The sequence below is a fragment of the Lycium barbarum genome, chromosome 1 (assembly GCF_019175385.1).
Source record: "Lycium barbarum isolate Lr01 chromosome 1, ASM1917538v2, whole genome shotgun sequence".
NCBI lineage: Eukaryota > Viridiplantae > Streptophyta > Magnoliopsida > Solanales > Solanaceae > Lycium > Lycium barbarum.
The window spans coordinates 168,860,916-168,883,558 of NC_083337.1; the positions used below are offsets into that span (position 1 = coordinate 168,860,916).

Here is a 22,643-nt window from a genome sequence, read left to right on the forward strand (position 1 = left end):
CACCTCTGCGACGGCCACCAGCTCCTCGGCGACCACGGCCACCTGCTGCCCCAGGTGGGGCACCGGGAACACGCTCATGGAGACGCTCAAAGTCATGTGCCTGACTCATACCAGTCTCGGCAAGCTCAATCATCCGTGCTGTATACTGCGCCGTCTCGGGGGACTCCGTACGGGCAGTGCTCTCATAGCGCATCGTCTGAACGGTCTGTACCTGCATATGTTTGCAAATATTAACAATTGAATAAATTTGTAAAGTAGTACATAAGACGATGGTTTAAGTTTAATACTAATAAAACTTACCAGCGCCTTGTACGCTCCTGTGAGAGCTACATATCCCAGGCCATCTGGACGATGCCTAGAGGGGTTGCCAATAATGATGCGAGTGATCCGCATGTATCACTCCATGTACACATGGATGGGAGTGTCATGTCCGACCACCGCTAGGCTCGCCATCCTCACATCCCAACTCTGGACCTGCTGCTGCATATGGAGTCGCCATGCATCATCGACGCCCGCACGCTCGTCCCTCGCATAGTGGTCATGCTCCCAAACCGTAGCCACGGGTATATTCTGTACATACCCAAACTGTCGTAACACGCGGTCGGGCGCGTGATACTCAACGATATCCATATGTATCAATGGACACCGCGACATCCACATGTGCTGACCAGCCCTACAAAACGCCGGCAGCTCATCCAAAATATGATCATACGGCGTCCATATAAAAGCCTGTAAAAAGAATTGAACTAGTTAACAACAAAAGACTAAAATAGTAGTTATGTGGTCAAGCGTGTGAATCCAAAATATGAACATACCGTCTGTGCCGTCATGCGGTCCAGCTGATCCCTAAACGGGAGAAGGCTGTGGTGCGTCTCCATACGTCGGCGTACGCCTCGCGACCATCTCCGCGCGTATGGCATCGGGACAGTAAGATAGTCAGCGGGAGGGTCAGCTGGTATGGGCTGAAAAGGTCTCAACCTAGTCCACACCCATATCTAATATAGTCAATTAAAAAAAAAAATCAGTCATCGTTATAAAAAAAAAATATTTTGTGTATAATTACACACACTTAAATATATTACCTGAAGAAGCGAGCAAAATGCAGGGACCTCTACCCTCGTGCCCATAGAACATCGGCAGAATCCTCGATACATGTAGCCCAGCACAGCAGCGCCCCAACTATAACATCCTATCTCGGCGAGATCGTCGATATACCGAAGATACCTCAAGCTCATATGCGAACCCGAAGTGTTCGGGAATAGGATGGCCCCGAATATGATGAGCAGGTATAGACGCGCACGTCGATCAACATCAGCCTGAGGCGTGTCCTCTCCAATCGGATGCTGCATGTCTGTGAGGCGCAAGTGAGCGTAAAGGGCCGACAACAAAAGCCGACTCTGGCCGGAAATATAACCATCCAGAGCTGCGAAACCGGTGAGCCTAATCAACTCACCCCGGTAAGGCGACAGCACAGGAGGATCCTCAATATACAATGGGTGTCCATCAACCTGTAGCCCATAAAGACCTCCACATCCTGAAGGGTAATGGTAGCCTCACCGGTGCGGAGATGAAATGTGTGCGTCTCCGGTCGCCACCTCTCAATCAATGCCGTCACTAGCGACCTATCGTGCTGTACCCGACCAACTTCGACGCACCGGTAGATACCGCCCCGACGTAGTATATCCAGGACACGAGAATGTGGGGGGTGAGCAGCTAAGATCTCCCATGCTGAGTCCCCTAACCGGGTACGGACCTGAGACTCAAGCTGCAGGTCGGATGTCCATATATGTTGCGACCTATGCTCGGGCTGAAGATACAGTAACTCTCGGTCGAAGGGCCCCGGATCAAGAGGGTGGTGATCCATCTATTTTACGCATTTTAAATAAATCATTAACAAGTAGTATTAGTATTAGTTATGTAATCTTTTATCAAATATTTTATTAAAGATTGTGGTGACCCATCTGTTTTACGTATTTTAAATAAATCATTAACATGTAATCTTAGTTATATAATCTTTTATAGAAAATTATATTAAGGGTTTTCAATCCTAAGCTACGGGTTAAGAATCCTAAACTAAGGGTTTTCATTCCTAAAATATAAAGATAAGTCAAATAATTAACAATTAGTTAGCATACAATTAGTATAAATAATTAATAAATAAACAAATAACTAACTAATCAATTAATTAACAAGTTATTATCATATATTTAATAAATAAACAATTAAGTAACTAATCAAAAAATTAAGTAACTAATCAAAAAATTAATAAATTATTATCGTATATTTAACAAATAAACAATTAATTAACTAATGAAACAATTAAGAAATTATTAACAAATAAACAATTAGCTTAACAAAAACAAAATAAATAATTAGCCAGTCTAACAATTGAAATAGCTAGTCTAACAATTAATAAATACTAAAGTCGTTAATCCAACAATTAACAAATACTACATAAACAAGCAATAAATAATTAACTAATTAACAATACATAAACATGTAAAAAAATAAATGAAAAAATGGGCAGTCCCAACAGTGCACGGACTGCCCAAAAACGCAAAAGAAAAAAAAAAAAGCAAAACGAGTAATCCACCACAGTTATACAATGATCATGCTTAGGGTAATAATATATTTAACAATGTGATAGAAAATTCGTAGTGAAATACCTAGATTGAAGCTTTTTTTGAGTTTTTAAAATGTGTTATACGCCGCTCTATTCCGAAATCCAACCTTAGAAACTTGTTCCTACACTTCAATATACCAAGAATATTGAGTTTTGGATTGAAACATAACACGAAATTACCGTTTTAAGGGGGGTGGGACCACTGGAACGAGGGTTTAATGGCGGTGGGGAAGGGAGAAGTCGGGTCAGGTGGGGAAGATGGGGTCAATATATGACGACCCCATTCACGCACAAAATTCGTGCGTGAAAGGCCAAAACTGTGTTTTTGCAGTTTGGTCTTTTCACGCACGAATTTCGTGCGTGAATACTACTTATGTTCTTTTTTTTTTTTTTTTGTACTAGTTTGGTTCAACTTTTTATTTTTTGTGCTATTTAAGTCGCGGATTCGTAAATAGTAGATCGACTAAAATGTCTACAAAAATTTCACTCTTTAATCAAACTCTTCTATAATATTTATGCACAAAAAATTAAGTATGTGTTCCAATAAACTCTATTCCATTTAAATAAATTCTCTAAATCATTATTGTGCTTTCTAAATCAACATCAGATTTTAAAAATATTCACAGTTTGGATGTTCAGTAAAAAATTGAATTCATCTATCATGTCCGTGTAATAACATTATACTTTCATCATTTAGATAAATTTTATTATGAAAAATGTACTTTCTTTATAAAAATTATTTATTGGTTCGCGCGATTACACATAGTAAAATATAAAAGAATACAAAACAAATGAATCCTTGATCAAATGATTAAAATGTGAAGGAAAAACTAAATAATAAAATGTCAATTATCGTTAATCCTATATAGTGTTTGTTGTCAAATGAGATGCGCGTTTTGGTCACGCGCAAAGCGCGTACGCTAAAACTAGTTTCAATTAATAGGAATGCGTCTAGAAAAGAGATGGAATAAGGTTGAAAAAATTGCACTTTACCCTTCAAATGGGCTGCTGTTTATTTTTTTTGCTCTTTTGCAATCAAATTTATACCAGCGAGCATACGTTCTTTATTCATGAGGGATATAACTTGTGGAATATTATGATGCAAATAAAAATATGCCCAACGAAAAAAAAAAATATTATGAGGAGCAAAATTAATGACCAACACAAATTAAGGGCATAAGTGTCAATAATCCAATAAGGTTCTCTTTCAAAAATAATTTTATCCTATTTGCTAGAGCTTGAAGAATTTCTAAAGAGCCGGCCAACATGGCAGGATCTTGATAAATTAAAGAACAAGCCTACTTCATGCACTTTCAAACTAAGCAGGCAAAACGAACTAACAAACATGAAGGCAATCAAGGTGGTAGAAGGGCAATGGTTCATTCTTAAAATCAGTGTTTTTAGGACTAAAGAGTCGGGCGGAAAGGAGAATGCTATCGTGAACAATTACGATATTCCAGTTCATTAATATTTCTAGTATAGTAAATGCTATTACACATACAATCATACTCAATTTGATAGGAGAAAAGGAATAACAATTCATTCCTATAATTTTTTTCCTATAAAAATCTAGTAATGAGAAGATTTAATCGAAAATATCAACAAATTTAAAAGAATACATAAATTACCCCTAAAACTTATTACCAAAAGTCAATTGCACACTCTAACTCTAAGGCTAACGCTTACCCCTGATCTTGTCTAAGATGAAATTTATATCCTTGTAACGTTGATGTGGCAAAAACTAATGTTAGGCGCGTCGAAATCCAAAAAACATATTCCTTCCGTTTGAATTTGTTTGTGTTATATATATATATTAATAGTTTGTGTAAAAGCTAATGTCATTTTCTATATTTAGTAACTCTTTACCCCAATATCCGCCACGATATATTCAGGACTACAAGATTTAAATGGTATTTTGATATATAAAACACATCTTTATTTTAAACCCACAAAATTTTTAAAAAAAATCTTTATTTTTTTAACCACTTTCTTTATCATTCCTTCAGTCATATTTGTTAAAAAGTTACAATTAATTTTTTACAACTTTATCATTTTCTTGTATTTTATTTAATCTTACTTTCCAATATTTTCTTGTATGTGGCGCCATTAGATCAGTGAAGTAAATCTCCTATCCAAATCTCCAAGTTTTTCTTCAATTTCTCAACTTTTATACAATAGGAAAAATAATAACTTATAAAAAGATTCATTATCTCATTGTATAGTCACCTTGAGAAAGCTTAAATATAATTCCCAAGTATTTTTAATTAAAATACAACTTCATTATTCTATTTTTGTATAGTGTTATAAGAACACATTAAATTGTCTTTCCAAGTTATAAATTTTCTATTTCATTTCAAAGTTACAACTACATGTTAGCTCTCTGGATAGATGCCCTTTTAACCACCAACAGTGTGAAGAAGTAATAATTAATGATGAAAAACTTCAATAGATTTTGTATTCGTAATTTGACCTTTCAAAAAACGACTTTATTTTTTCATTGTTATGGTGAAGTTAAAAATGCAATAAATCTCCATTCCAAGTTTTCAATTTTCTAAATTCTTAGTAGAACTTCGTGTAATATAGTAGGACTTTGAAATAAACTACTCAATAATTTTCATATTTGTAAATAAAGTTCTTGATAACAAAATTACTGGTAGTAGATTATAAATACATGGCTCGGATCTATTTATAAACATGATCTTGATTGCCATCAAAGATTGTTAAGATGATAGATAAAAACAAGGAGATAGAGTGTGCACAACTCAACAATCAACACAATCGTTCTCTAGACTAGCAAATCAGGTGAGGTATCATCCCAATTTATTGATTGCTCAAAATCGGTTCAACCATGAAATAAGGAGAAGTGGTATGAGTATGTGTTGCGTTACAATGCCGCATAACTCAGAGGGCTCTCTTCGATGTAATAAACACATATTCCTCAACGGCTTCCCGCAAGACCTTGCTACCGTTTTCCTTAAGGAAACAGTAACTGGCCTTGCTACCTTCCACATCTCCGGCCAAGTTCACAATTTGGTGCATGCCAAAGGTCGATAGATTCACCAATAAACTCAGTGTCGCACTGACTGTGTATACAATACGATCTCAATTGCGATCAGAGGTGTGCGTATGAAGCTCCAAATGAAGGAAAACCCATGGAATTAGTGTTCTAGTGGGCCTCAAAGAATTTTTTGAAAGGGAAAACCAAAAGTCTTATGTTTGGATGATGGGCATTACGCCCTTAAAATGATGTATGGGGGGATTCCTCCTAAGGGACTTAAACGGCTTATAAAGTATATCAAAAAGTGTCAAGCCGTGAAGTGTTGGAACAATGAAGTAGCCCGATTGAAAATTCGTTCAAGATACTGAGGTTTATATTAGCTTGTTCATATTCAACTCTAACTTTGATGATTTTGTGATCTGATGTCTCACCCCACATCAAGCAAAGCGACCCACTTCAGCAGACCTACTCAACCATCCATTTTTTGGATGTTGATCCACCCACCATGGAAAAGACAACTTAGTCATAATTGCGTGATAATATTTTCCTTTTGGGGAGTTACAGTACATTTGTGAACCATATATTGTCCATAAACTTAAGAAATAAGCTTGCTCATGGTTGAATTGTTGTAACATGTATAGGATCTATTCCTCTTGCTGAGAAGTTGCCCTTAAAAAGATTTCTTATTTCCTTTCCAATGTCTTCAATACCTGGATATATGCAAACATCCCTTTAGTTAGAATATATTCACACCGGCTTGCTCATATTTTGCATGAAAAATGCGCTCCATTGAAAACAATGTAGGCGGAAAGGAATATTCACAGCACTACAACATGCAGGTGGTGTGGTGGTGTTATCGACGTGAAAAGGGAGTCCTTGTTGACACACAATTTCGTCCCTCCTTTTCAATTTATTTTCTTGGGCTTCTAAATTTATTGACGAGCTAAACATTTTATTTTCACTATTATTTTTATTGCTACTACTATTAATACCATTACTTTCATTTTCACCATTTTACTATCAACATTACTAGCATTACTTTATCACAAAATGGTTCGTCATCATTTTATTTTCAGATTTTGTACTCGTTAAATTAATTATACTTTATCAAGTCCTTTATTTTCTACATATTAATCACTAATTATCATAGTATACATTGTACTAGTTTTTAAATTAGAAGCCCAAAAATAATTTAAATAAAGGAGGAAGGATCCATATTTTCAGCCAATTAATGGCCCAAACGATCCAGCCCAACAACTTCATCTGACCCGAAGCGGCCCATTTGTTAATTCACCATTCATCCCACTCGTCCAGCCCAAAACGACCAGCCCACACCCGGTATTTACCCGACCCGGCCCACTTTCTTTTAAAACCTAACTCATCGTCTACAATTAGGAAAATAAGAACAGAACCTAACCCAACGCCTCTCCCTTTCCTCTTCAACACAAGAGACGACTTACTTTCAGCCATGGCAGATTTGGTCTTGCCATTTCTATACAAGTTTTCTCTCCTCTCCAGATCAGCCGCACCTTGTCATCTTCTCCTCTTTCCTTTCCTCTTTCAGATAACTGCTATGCTCTCTTTCAACATCACAGACTTTGACACCCCATTTCTGTGCAAATGTTCCCCTCTCGCCTCTTCAACGGTTTGGTCAACATAAATGGTCAAAAACATTTCTGAAATTTCTAAAAAGAAAGCATCTTTTAGGGATTCGAATTTGAATTCAAACGGCTCCTTGAACTTTATTTGGAGCCAAGAATCTCGAATTCAAACAAAAACCATAGTCATATTTTACTATAAAATGGCCTTAAGTCCATAGCCGAGGGGGGGTCTTTTTTAGCGGTTTGAATTTTCTAGAAAAAAAAAAGACAAGAAACAGTCTCACTTTATTTCTTGACATCGATTTTAAAATACCAAACATTCTACTCTATTTTATTCTATTATTGCTTTGAATCCGAGTGTACGCGAGCTGGGAGGTATTAACATTCGAGTGTGGATCCGCGACCCCGCACCCCGTTCATTGCACACAAAAAAGGTAAACCTTGATACACTTATTGCTTTTAGTCTTTAGTTTCTGCTTTAGTTAAAATTTTAGCTTATTCTGCTATTTTTGTAGTAGTTATGTATTTTCTTTGTTGTCATGTTATTTATTTGATGTTTGCGAGCTGTTAGGATAGGATATTAATTACTAAATGAATTTGAAAGACGTCTACTGTAGTTTGGATGCTTAGACTGAATTTCCAGGACTTAGAACCTATTTAAAGCCGAATATACATAGGATATACAGTGGGTTATTAAGGTAAGAAGAAGATATACATTCGATATACATCTGATATACACATCGTGGTGTGTACATCTTGGGTATATTGTGTATATGATTAAAACAGGTAGTAACACATAAGGCCTATATGTTAAACGAGTAAAGAAATGGGCTTAGCTTTAGCTCAACCTTGCTGCTGCAAGTTTTTTTAGCAAAAATGCTCTAAAATCTAGCTCTAATTCGTTGAGGAGTCAACATACCACTGTGTTGTTGTTCATTAAAGTCATTCGGATCTGTTTTAGTTAAGATTTGCAGAATTGATTTAGTAGTCCCTAGCTGAAATTATAAAGCAACTATTGACACTCTTGTCGAGAATATTCTTGTTGTTTTCCTTCTTTTGTGGCAATTTACATCGGAACTGTTAGGAAGTTCGAAGTTGTATCGATACCAGAGGCAGGGAATTACTGTTTGTGAAGACCAGAGTGATGCTAAAAGTTGTTTTTCTTTTTAGCTTGTGTTCAGTTGTTTATTGGATGTCACTCGTGTCAATAGTTTGTAGAACCACCAACTGCAACTAAAGGTGGCAGGTTTTTGTTTACTTCCTCACTCAACGATTTTCTTTCTGCATAAAAAATTCACTTAGCTATTACCTGATTAGTAAAAAAAAAAAAAAAAGAAACAACTCAACTGCTCATGTGCCGCTCAAAGGAACTCTAGGCTTTATGTCTGCAATGGAGTAGCTTTATTTCTTGGGTGGCTGGTTGCAAGGATTTTTTTTGTTTCCCTTCCTTTTCTATCACATGTTTAGTCATATTGATCAGATAAAGAAAGTTTATTCACTGGGCTTCTATAGTCTGTTAACTGTACCTTCTGTTTTGGCATTACTGAATACCATTTGGTTTTTGGAAAATTGCCTATGTGTTCACGTTAAATTCATGTTATGTGTGCATTTTAAAACCATGATATCCTCGGGTAGATTTCTTTGGCACTAATCTTTATCTTTTTTTTACATGTACACATCGGAGAAAATGGAGTCCCAATCCGGGGCTCACTCAAAACGGAGTTTCAAATTGAGACTCGGCATTAATACATTACCCGTGCATGGAGTCGACACGTGTCTTTATTCCTAAATCTTATCCTACAACAAGAAAACGATGAAATTCGCTTGAGGCTCACCCATGGAGATTCCCTTTTTTTTTTTTTTTTTTAAATTTTCAACTCTTTACTCTGTTTATTATTTTGTTTGAATGTGTGTTTTGAATGATTTCTTTGAATGCATGTTGATGTTATTGATATCTGATATAATGACTTAAGATTAGCATGCGACTAACTTTTAAATGTAGAATTGAACCCATCGAGTTTGCTAAAGAATTAAGTCCAACTTCAAAACCATTCACATAACATAATTTTTCTTCAAAACATCACTAACGTTAGTTTATTTTGAGAGATAAAAAGGCAAACTAATTCTGTGGATAACTTTTCACTTTAGCTCTTTTTCAACACTTGAAACATGTACTTGCTAAAACAACCTTTGCATAATCTATATTGAACTAATAGTCTTTTAAAAGTCTTACTTTTAAATAGCACTTAGAATCTTCTTTCATGTAAATTAGTATATTTTCCACAAGTCTTATTTTAAATAACAACACTATATTTTTCTTTAAAACCTTAGCAATATTTATAAGCCATTCTTCTAAATTTTAAATGCTATATTTGTATTTTAGCCTTAATTAATTAACATAAGTCCGGTCGGTTAACCATTGTTAATGGGTCTTAAAGGATGCCTAATACCTTCCCTTTAGACTAATTGAACACTTATCTAGATCTTTTTGGTTTCGTAGACTTTAAAATAAAATCAATTTTAGATAATTACTTTAACTAACCTTAGGTGTCCTAATTCACCATAAATAATTAGGTGGCGACTCCTTAACTTTAATTAACCCCGGAATTACCGGGATATTGTAAACTATTTTGACTCCGATTAAAATAGGGTATAACAGTCCCTATATCTAGTTGTAATTTTTTTCTGGACTATGTTTGCTCCTTAATATAGAGTAAAATAAATTACACAACAAATACATCAGAAAAAAGTTGCAAATTGTGCAAGAAATAATTGTACCACCTACACCAATGAAATTTTATTTATATGAATGATCGTCTCGGAACATGGGAAAATACATAAATACCCCCAAACGTATACTCAGATTAATTATGACGCACCTAACTTTTGCAAGCGACCTATTACCCCCCTGGCCTTATTTTTTTTAATATTTTTGTGGCCTTTTTAGGCTGACGTGGCACTAAAAAAATTTAATGCCCAGTTGCACGGTGGAGAGTGTTGCACACTCTCCGCCACATCGGCGCCACGTCAGTGTCATGTCAATGCCACATTGGTGCTACTTTTCCTTTCTTTTTTCATTTAATTTTTCTTTTATTAATTATATTTACACTAATTAACCTCTAATTAACCATTAAACCCTCCATTAATTTTATCTTCTTCATCACTAAACCCTTTTTCTTCTTCTTCATTTCAAGAAATCAATCAACCCATATTCTTCCTCCATTAACACACACACATTCAACCCATTTTCTTCCTCCATTAACACACACACATTCAACCCATTTTCTTCCTCCATCAACACACACACATTCAATTTCTTTCATCAATCATAAATATTTTTTCAAAAAATTAACCAATCAATTTTCTTCCTCCATTAACATACGCACACATTCAACCCATTTTCTTCTTCCATTAACACACACATTCAATTTAATCATCAATCATAAAGAGCTTATTTTCAAGAAACATTCAACCCATTTTCTTCCTCCATTAATACACACATTCAATTTCATCATAAACCTGTCACACCCCTTTTTAACCCGGGTTAAATTAGAAGTACGACATATTGGAGATTCCTATTTTTTGTTTATTTGTTTTAAGGAGTCGCCACCTAATTATTTGTGGTGAATTAGGACACCTAAAGTTTATCAAAGTTATTTTCTAAAGTTTGCTCTGTTTAAGGTCTGCGAAGCTTAAGATTCTAGGTAAGGGTTCAATTAGTCTAAAGGGAAGGTATTAGGCATCCTTTAAGACCCATTAACAATGGTTAACCGACCGGACTTATAATTAATTAAGCTAAGTATAAATATAGTATTATAGGAAAGAACGTAGCTTTGTAAATGTGGCTAAAGTTATAAATAGACCTGTAAGAATGCTATTAAAATAGGACTTGTAGAAAATAATAATTTACACAAAAGAGTTTATAAAATAAATTGAAGAAAAAACGCAGAATGGTGTAATGTTTTAAACATGTTTGAACATAACTCAAAAGGGAAGACATTAACTGATTTTGTTTTAAAAGTAAAGATAAGATGGGATTTTTCCTTCTTCTTTATTATGTTTATTAACTATGCCGGACTAAAATGTACGTGATTGATTCAAACTTGAAGAGTTGTTGATAAAGTATACATGAGTTCATACTTACGTCTTAGTGACATTTCAAAATTTTCTAAGATAATAAGAATAGGACATACTCTTAATTCAAAATAGATATTCACAACTTCGCGTCTTTGAAAATCAATTGTATAATATAAGTGAATACTATAGGTATTATAAACATATTTAGAAATAGACAAAATAGATAAAAGAAAACTAAGTTGATGGAATTACTAATAGTTCTTCCTTAAGATGACTACTTATTGTTTCTACAACTACCCATACTAATTCTCTATAATTCATATAAACTAAGAGGCAAAAATTAAGTGTTAGTCGTACAAGGTAAATCAAAAATACACAACAAAAAATAAGATAGAAGGAAAGAAGAGTAAATGGATCAATCCATTTTTAGGACTGCTGCTGCGGATAGAACTGATAGGCTGACTCAAGAAGAGGATTCCGTTGGGCTTTTGATCCAACACCAAATGCGGGAGATGACGAGTCACTCGGACTCATGCGATAATCATGCATAAAAACGAAAGAAAAGAATTAGTATATAACCAATAAATAAGGTTAAACATATAAAATATAACTCAAAACAAATCAGTAGATAATGTATATACTATGTATATTTTGGTATATCTTATGTATGTACATTCATAAAGAATGTATTGGCTAAAGTATACCTGTCGTATACATACATATACATAATGGATACAAGTGTACTTAGCATGTAAAGCTGAATAGATGCGGAAATATCACATGTTTTACAGGGTTGCTTGAATCAATTAGCACATAGATTACCAACTAACCCGGCAAACAAATTAACTATTAATTCTAATGACTTATTGTGCTCAGATAGAGCCAAACACAACAGTCTAGTAAAATGTTGCCCAGTAAAGGTAAGAGAAAACATATGTACTCTACAGTCTCATTTAAACAAGTACTCGAACCAGTGCACTGCGTGTGTCGCAATAATCAAGCATAGAAATCCAGCATACACTCAGCAATATTCATGAGAACATTCTCCATTTCAAGTACATATGACGAGGCAATTGAAAATATGATGGCAAACACTTCATTCACAAAACTCAACAGATCACTTGCCTAAGTTTAAAGTCGCTAGACTGAGTTTGAATGCTTAAACTCTTTTGAGCCCATTCTGATTTTTCAACAATACCATAACCAACAGCAAGTTTAAGGTGCCAACAGACAATATTTTGATCAACAACCATGAACAATTTTAGGCAACTACAAGACTTTTCTCCTATGTGTTATGAAAATCCCAAGTGGTAAAAAGAAGGCAGAAGATGGAGGAAAGGAATAGAAACACATACACTTCATTCAACCTTATAAAATAGTAATCGATTTTGGACCTCAATTATCATGGATAATGTTAAACAGTTTCAATGCTTAAGCGCCTCAACCCATCGTATACTAGTTAAAAAACAGTCAGAGAGCACCAACTGAACCAACACAGCAATAGAATCCCATACTGCCTAAACTAAGCTAGACACAGCAGTAACTAAAATGGCTAAACCACAGCAGTTCAGGACCATATATGAAGCAGGAAAATGGTTAAAGCGCAACGTTCCATAGACCAATATACAGCGGCAGAATGGCAAAAAATGCAACAGCAGTTTCAACTGAATAGGATACTTGGATTGGCGTAATATTCGTCATTCTAACTTGAGAAATAAACTACAGACCAACTGAATTTGGAAAAGTAAACAACATGACGCAACAAAGAGAAAGAGATGCAAACATGCTAGCAAACTCAACATTTTCTCCACGCAGCAACCTTTTTGTGGTACAGTGAAATGGGGCGTCGCGGCCTCGAAATCTAAACTTGAACGCGAACGACACTCGAATTCTTTTTGAGTGCGAAACTCAACACATCCGAATACACGACGCAAAAGAAGATTTTAAAATCAGAGAAATCAAACTGGAATTTGTCGGAAACCCTTTGTTGCGGCTAAAAGTTCGCCGGAAAAGGGAAACGAGTGTGAAAAACAGCGGGATATCTCTGAAAAACGCTGAGTAATCCCTTTCACGATGTAAGCTTATGTTTTTGCTGGGAGAATTTTTTGGGTTCCAGATTTTGGTTTTTTCGGTCTTTGATTTTCCGATCTGTTTCGATCTCATTTTTTCGTTCCAGATTCTATCAATTTATTTTTTTGTTTTCCCCCTCCTCTTTTTTTCGATCTCCTCTCCTCTGTCTTTATAGAGTGGGGAGAGAGAGGAGCGGTGTGGGGTAAGGAGGAACGGGGAAGCGGCGATGATGATGATGAAAGGGAGAAAGAGTAGGGTAGAGAGGGAGCGGGGAGCAGGCGTGGGGTCGTCGGTGTTGAGTGGGTGCGGCGATGAGTGGAGAGTGGGGTAGCAGGGTGCGGCGATGATGATGATGAAAGGGAAAAAAAGGGGAGTAGGGTAGAGGAGGAGCGGAGTGGGGTAGTGGTGTGGGGAAGAGAGGAGCGTGAGGGAGGCGAGAGAGGGAGAGTAGAGAGAGAGCTGAAGGGGATGGGGGAGGCGGAGAAAAGAGGTAGGGTAGAGAGAGACGAGGGAGGCGGAGAAAGAAAAGGAAAAGGAGAAAAGGGGAAGAGAGGTAGGGTTTAGGAAAAGAATAAGTGGGCCGGGTCGGGTAGTTTTTTGGGTTGAACCGGGTAGAATTAGGTAATGGGCTGGGTAGGGAAATAATGTGGGCTGAATTGTTTTGGGTAGGGAATAATGTGGGTTGGTTGAATTAATTAGAGTATGTGCTGATAATTTGGGCCATTTATTTGGCTGAAATTGTTGACCCTTCATCCTCTATTTTAATTATTCTTGGGCTTCTAATTAACAACTAGTACAATATATAATATATGAAGACAATTAATAATTAATATGTAAAAAAATAAGGATTTAACAAAGTGTTGTTCTGTAATTAATTTAACGAGTCCAAACCTGAAAAAAAATGAAATGATGACGAATCATTTAAAATTTGTGGTAAAGTAATGCTCGTAATGTTGAAAATAACAGTAGCGATATTAATAATAGTAGCAATAAGAAATAAAAAATAGTGAAAATAAAGTATTTAGCTCGTCAGTAAATTTAGAAGCCCGAGTAAATAAATTGAAATAAATGAGGGACAAAATTGGGTGTCAACAAAACCCCCCTTCGTCTTCTTCTTCTTCTTCTTCTTCTTCTTCTTCTTCTTCATTTCAGGCGGCCCCCCGCCCAAAAAAAAAAAACTCGAGATTGTACGGATATAGCAAAGAAACAAAACCAAATACTCAAAGTTAATTGTCTTCTCTTGATCAACAAGAACCCCAACACACACACCTGCAAGACCCAGCAACACCAACAAAGATAAATCCTAGTTTCTTCCCCCAATTTGCCTTCTTTTTCGATTTCCCATGAGATTTATCGTGCTTTTTATCGTTGTTTTTATCGTAGTTAGAGTGTTTACTCTCCAAGGTTGTCGTTTTCGGAGCAAAATGCACAGATTTTAGAGGTAGTGGTGGATGGCGGTGGTGCTGACGTGGTGGTGGTGATAATGGTGGTGATAAAGTACTCACATTTAGCATTTGGGTTGGTCTCCAACTAAGCTAAATCTTCTCCAAAATCAATAAAGATTGAAGCTTTAACAATTGAAATGTGGAAGAAAGGGAGGGTGGGGGTGGGTGAGAGGATAAAATATAAATAATTTTCTTGAAAACTAATTTTTATTAAAATATAAAAAATATTTTTACTGCTTTCACTCGCTATTTTTAAATTATAATTTTTTTTGGTGCCATGTCAGCCTAAAAAGGCATAAAAATACTGAAAAAATAAGGCCAGGGGGATAATAAGTTGCCCGCAAAGGTTGGGTGCGTCATAATTAATCTGAGTATATGTTGGGGAGTATTTATGTATTTTCCCCTCAGAACATTAGACAATAATCTTAACTTTACTTTTTGAAGTATTAATCGTGTTTTTTTAATAACTATTTGATATCCAGTATTCACTAATTTGCTAATATACATTTGTGTCACCTAATGGTTTGGCCTTTCCTAGGACTCGACCCCGAAAATTTTAATTAAGAATGAAAGAATCTCAATTACTCCATCATACCCCTAGATAATTTTCTTTCCTACGCCATCATTTTACATGAGTAAAAAAGCTGAAATTCTACATGTTGGGATATATATTATTGATCTTGTATTTAATACGATAAAGGTCTAAGTATACCCTTGAAGTATTCAAAATTGAGCAGATATGCCGTTTGTTAATATTTTAACTCACATACACTACAAATAAAGCGGAACGATTACGGCGGTAAAATTATGTTTAATGGCGGTTTTCAACACCGCCATTAATACTATTACGGAGGTTTCAGGCAAACCGCCATAAATGATGCCAAAACAGCCAGAAATGCACGTTAACCGTAGTTATTTTTAGGTGACACTTACGACGGTTCCAAACCTCCGTAAAATGCTTCTAAAACCGCCAGAAAATACACTTTTTATAGTGGGTCATATAACTGTATAATATAAAATACTCCCTCCGTTTACTTTTACTTATCCACTTTAGCATATCAAGGAAAGACAAACTTTTTTTTCTTCTTATTTTACCCTTAATATTAATTACTCATTTTCAAATTATTCTTCAAGTTCAATGAGACTATATACAAATTAATATGGGTATTATAGTAAAATACATACTTCATTTATTAAATCTTAAGGGGCGTGCAAAGTCAAAAGTGAACAAGTAAAAGTGAACGGAGGCAGTAATATTTTTGCTGTTTAGACCACCCTAAGCAGTTAACAATTTTGTATTACCAAATTATTTAGATCCTGTTTCTGCACCTTTTATGAAATCAAACACCATTCATAATAACTGTAATAGTTGAAAGGATTAAATGAGGAAAATATTCAATATTTAAAACAAAAGCATCTCAAAATTTCATCCAGATTCAAGTTAGAGTTCCAAAGTTGTTCATCAACAATACCCCAAAAAAACATAGTTTTGATCCTAATGATGATTACTAATTGCCACTCGCTCTATCGCCGTTGTTACTTCTACGGATGATCTTCTTGGTCCAATTGGTGATGGAGAGCTTCCTAAATCTTGTGTCTGCTAAAGGAATTAGGAAATAAATTCAAACTTTCAGCCAGCAAATAACAACTCGTCAAATGATAAAGATAGTAAAAGGAAACTCATTGAAGGAAGATCATGTCACGTGGCTCTTTCAAATCCAATGTCAGTATACATATATAATTACCAAGTCTACCAGATGAGTTCAAACTTGAAGATGTCAAGAGGGTTTTTAATTGTTTAACCAGCTGATTAGTGAAGAAATAAGAAAGGAATAATAAAGAGAAATGGAAGATCTTACGAACATTTTTTTCGAGCAATAAAACAGGGAAATGGAAAGCATTATTTGATTGCGCGTTATGAACCTTTAGCACAAAGAGATTGCAGCAACATCAAACTTCAGTCAGTCATAAAAAGTCATTTATCCCTTATTCCAAATGCTCGTTTTTAAACCTCAAGTACAGTTAAAACCATTCTACTAAATGGTAGATTTGATCGACTTAACAGAGACTAAGACCTTGCATAATGTTTCTGATTTTTGAAACACTTTTTTAACTAGATCAATGATTCAAGTGCTTTTGTTTAGAGCTAAAGACATCATATAAATGTGCATTATTCTTCAAATTGTTGAGGAAATCTGGGGATTTTTAGAGTTCAAGAGTGTACCAACATTTATATTGTGATTTTCAAAGCATCATATAATACGTTAAAAACTATAATAAAGATAAAATATGTACTTATATTTGTGGAGGAGTCGGAAACAAGTGATTAAACTCCTCGGGGATATACGTATATATGCCCTTACCATTTAATAGTTGATCCGAAAATGTCCTAAATTAACTGTATCCTTATTAGATGATTAATAGCGACAAAAGAAATATATACTCGTTGGTGCACCGGTCAACGTAGACATATCTCTACGCTATAACGTAATATTACCCATAACAACCACGTAAATCTTCATAACATATTTCATAAGTTACTGAAACAAACCAGTCAAATTACACTGTAATTAATTAGCATAAGGGAAATATCTGCGAACGGAAAAACGGCAAAGACAAGTTATAATAAGCCTCTATCGATCCACAATTAGATCCCATTTGAATGACTAATTTCTTCAACATTCGAAAATGACCCGCCATGAACCGCCAGTAAACCACCGCAGGACGACACCCGAGACCGAAACCCCGACGTTTGCCTAGTCGAATGTTGTTACCTTTACGCTTCTTTATGTGTCGGCGCCGCCTACAGCACCGCCGTATCACGGTGGAGTTGGACCATAAGAAGAGTTCTACACCACCTTTCTTAAGCATTGTATGAGTAATTTTTAACTATGGGAGCATATAGTTTTTTGTAGATATATATACACACACACTCGTATTGTATGTGGTCCTAGCTAGCTAGGAATGTGGATGGTGAAGTTAAACAATAGTGGTTATTATATAAGTACTAATAACAATCAATAGGTTTATGTACTGTAATGTTGATGCTGATGTACTATTAGAATCAAAATTGGATTCAGGATTTAATCATTACGGGTTCAATCTTAAAGATTCTTAGTATTAAATTTATTATTATATTTTTAAAATTATGAATTCAGATTATTTATTTATTTTAGTGAGTTTGTATACATATATTTGTGTTTTTTGTTGAAAATATCGAGTTCAGATAAATTCAGTATCGCAATGCTGGATCAGCCACTAATTAAAATAGTATTGAAAATAAGAAGGAATTTGGTCTTTTGAAACATGTTTAGAGCCGGAGATATACTGTCAAGTGAGTGTCATCATTTGGGGAAGATGGCCTTCTTTTGAATGATTAAAGTAATGAGATTTCATGGATAGAGAATTGCGGATTTTGAGGGAATATTATATACAGCTCTTTTTTTGTTTCATTACTTATTAAGCAAAGTAATTGTAATATTTTAAGATTTGGGCGGTGGCGAACGGGAATATTTCCTTTAAAAAGCATTATGTAAAACATGCAAAGCAAGTCATGTACTGTAAATAGAAAATGAGAGTTTTCTGGGTTTTTTTCCCAAACAGATTTAAGCTACTTATAACATATATACAGTGAAGTCATCAATGAGTGTGTTTAAGCCTTTAAGGGTTTTGGACCTATTGTATTTTGGGAACATTAGCCTCATAACTAGGACTAGTTCTCATGATTAGCTCAATTATAGTGCGTCGTCAGCATATTGTCTCAGAATTCTCATAAGCTAGCTAGTTTTAAAAATTAGCTACACCTAAAATTCATTTCATTAATGTACTCAGTACATATGTTATCACAACTAGACCCATTTCAATTCTTGTTACATAATGTTAGATCCACTTGTTATATGTTTTCTTATGTCCATCCCTGAGCTTATAGGATCATAGTCTTCTTACATATTACGTTCCAAAAGTTGATTGTTAGGAGACGGACCATGTGAGGAGTCAGAGAGGGGCGTTGAGCCTTGTGATTTAAAGGTCTTGTTCAGGGTGTTAAGTTCAGCATGTGTCAAGACACATATATACCATTTATCCACCACAATAACTATCCCGCATTAACTGAAGGAGTGTGTTATTGTCTCTTTATATGATTTTGGCTCATTCTGATCACTTCATAAATTAACTTTGCGGTTAAGTTAGGAGCCGTTTGTTTGAACATGCAATTTGGATTTCTTAAGTTGCAGGTTTTTTTAAAAAACATAAAAACACCACAAGTTGTGACAACCATCAAAATTTTCTCAATTCTTATACAATCTTACCAAATGAGTAAATCATAGTTCATAATAAAATTAATACGCTACTAGAAGGTCTTTCTAAAAAATACAACAATCTTACCAAATGAGTAAATCATAGTTCATAATAAAATTAATACGCTATTAGAAGGTATTTCTAAAAAATACAATATCAATTGATCAAACTTTAATTCAATAAAAAGGAAAATTCAACATGAATAGTAATGTAACTACTCTTTAATATAATCCTTCCACATGGTAAACATGATTGGTAAATATATTTTACCAACTTGCAGATTAATATTTAATACAAACGGTTGGTAAACATGATTGGTAAATATATCTACCAACTTATGGGTCTTTTTTTACAAAATATAAACGTATGGGTCAAATTTTTACATTTATATTTTTTAAAATCATGATTTCAAATCTCAAATTATGCCTTTTTGGATGATTTTGGATTTCATCTGAGATGAAATTATATGTCCAAATGATGATTTCATCTCATGAGATGAAATCACATGTCCAAACGCATACTTAAACTCTACATGCAATTGCTCTGAGCAAAAACGACCAACAGAGATCATCAGTGCAGATTGCAAATGAAATTCTTTTTATGATCTCTTTTGTTTTTGTTACCATAAAACAACCTCACCAATTAGGCAAACACTAGAAATTTACCGTGCAAGATCAACTGTTTGCCTAATTGATTTATTAAGAGTACTGATGTGAACCAATACTACTAATTTAAGAAAACAGTGGAACTCATCCAGTGGCCAGAATTAACAATTACTCATATAAAAATGGTAAATTTGTTATCTAACGCAACGTGCCCTAGGTAGTAATATTGGTTTTACAGTTCATAAATGTTACTTAGTATGTTTGATTATTAACATTTTTTTTAATTATTAACAATTCGCCAAGTACAAAACGTGATAGTAACGTAAGAGATGAATATAAGCAATGCACGGAACGGAAGAAGTAAGACGCACAGTATGCCGACCTTATTAACATGATCTTGATATTTGGTTAATTTCCAAACCCACGACTGCTAACTTGTCCATAAGTTATCACTAAGGGGTGGTTTTGGGGCACGGTATAAGTTGGGATATCCCACCACTAATTTTTTGTACCATGTTTAGTACAAGGTATAAATTTATTCCAGGATAGTTTTATACCTTGCACCAAATAGAGTATAAAATGAAGCCCAAAACTAATCATGGGATATCCCATCATAGTTGGGATTATTTTATCACACCTTTCAGATGGGATAAATTAGTCTCAGGCTTATAATATCGGGATAATTTACTCCGCGTACCAAAAGACCCCTAGAGTTATATTGGGATCCTTTCATCATTAAATAGAGATTTCGGATTCGAGCCTTGCGAATGGAAACGCTTCATTCTTTAATGAGTTCTACGTAACACGAGTCGAATTAGTCAGAACCTCAAAACGGATACCAAACATTAATTATTAATGAGAAATAATTTTTTTGTAAAAAAAAAACTATTCGATAAGGCTATGGATAAATGATATTACGGGCAATATCCCTTTGTATATAGTAGCAATTAATTCGTCATACATCTATAATATTAGTACTAACAACTAAGGGTGTTAACCGGTTGGAACCGGAACCGGTTAGGAAACCGGCCGGTTCCGGTTCCAAAACTGGAACCGCCTAACCGGTTCCGGTTTACCGGTTTTAAACCTCAAACCGGAACCGGTCCGGTTTGGAGTGATTAAAATCTATTTTTTTTTTGTTTTTTGTATTATATATATATATTATAGTATTTATTTGTATATTGTAGCTATATTTTCATATGTTATACAACTTTATAATTAAAGTTTAAATATTTACTGACTAACAGCCTAACAGCAAGTCAGCAATACAGAATAGTGCTTTTCGTATACATATATATGTATAACTTACATATACTTATATATATGTATAACTTAATATACTATATATACTTACATATATGTATAACTTAATATATATACTATATATATATATATACATATCTACTATATATACTATATATACTTTATACATACTTATATATATGTACTATATACTATATATACATATCTACTATATATCTATATATACTTATATATATGTATATACTTAATATATATGTACTATATACTCTATATACTTATGTATATGTATAACTTAATATATATACTATATGTATAACTTAATATATATACTATATATACATATCTACTATATATACTATATATACTTAATATATATACTATATATATTTATATACTATATATACTTATATATGTGTATAACTTAATATATATATATACTTATATATGTGTATAACTTAATATATATATATACTTATATATGTGTATAACTTAATATATATACTATATATACTTATATATATGTACTATATACTATATATACTTACTTATATACTTTAGTTTTTTTTTTTTTTAATTTTTTACCGGTTTAACCGGTTCCGGTTCCGGTTTTACCGGTTTAACCGGTTCCGGTTTCCAAAATATTGGAACCGGACCGGTAAACCATTAAACGGTTAACCGGAACCGGTTAACCGGTGCTACCGGTTCCGGTTCCGGTTCCGGTTTAACCGGTCCGGTTACCGGTTAAAACCGGTAAGACCAAACCGGTTACCACCCTTACTAACAACGCTTTCAAGTCATTTTGGAAAAAAAAAAACTTTAGTACTAATACTTACATTCGTGCAGAGCAGTTTTAATGTTGTCGTTTGTGTTGGATTTTTGCTAGATTAAATAATTGGGCGATCTTAATTAGGATCCGAATCCCCAAATAATAACATAATTATATCACCCTATTTAGAGTGATATCTGGCGAATCCATTCAATTCTTTTTTAAAAGAGATTTGGGCAATTCCCAGTAATGCTCTTATTTTGGGTGGTCTTTAATTTTTTACCATAAAAAATGAAAGTATTTAACTTTCGCCCTTCGTCTAAAATTTCAGGGTTCCGGATTTGAATATCTGCTCAGGTGAAAATTAAAAATAAAATAAAAAATCGCTGGTTAGAGGTTGCCTCCAAACTATGGCTTAATAGAGTTTTGCAAGCAAACTATACCTTAGCAAACTCTACCTGATAAGGCATGGTTTACAGGAAACTTTTGGTTTGTCTTCCAGATACACACATGCATTTTGCTTCTATATTTCATGCCCTTGATTTAATGTCATTATTTATCATGCTAATTTTGTGTACAAAATTCTGCCCATGCAAAACTCTGCCTTAAGGTAGAATTTTGGCCTGAAGGTAAAATTCTGCCTTAAGGCAGAGTTTTGCATGGGCAGAATTGCCTTGCAAAAATTCTGCCTTAGTTGTGAATCCAAACATCTGTCTTGCGAAAATTCCTTCTTTTTTTTACTGAGCTGAGGTTCGAACTCAGAACCTCGGGTTATTAGATGAAGGGCAAAAATTAAAGACCACTCCAAATGAAGGACAATCCGCTCAAAAAAAGGTATTATTTACTTCTACGGGCAATTCGCAGTAATGCCCTTATTTTGGGTGCTCTTTAATTTTTGC

At 34.5% G+C, this 22,643-nt stretch overlaps 1 protein-coding gene across 1 annotated transcript; it reads right to left on the reverse strand.

Moving 5' to 3' along the window:
- Positions 1-420: 420 nt before the first annotated feature.
- On the reverse strand, positions 421-1,401 carry LOC132626619 (protein MAIN-LIKE 2-like). The gene is made up of 2 exons (XM_060341548.1): positions 1,083-1,401; positions 421-995 (listed from the first exon to the last, which is right to left on the reverse strand). The coding sequence occupies exons 1-2, from the start codon at positions 1,347-1,349 to the stop codon at positions 777-779; spliced, it is 486 nt and encodes a 161-aa protein (XP_060197531.1). The 5' UTR covers positions 1,350-1,401; the 3' UTR covers positions 421-776.
- Between the last annotated feature and the right edge of the window lie 21,242 nt (positions 1,402-22,643).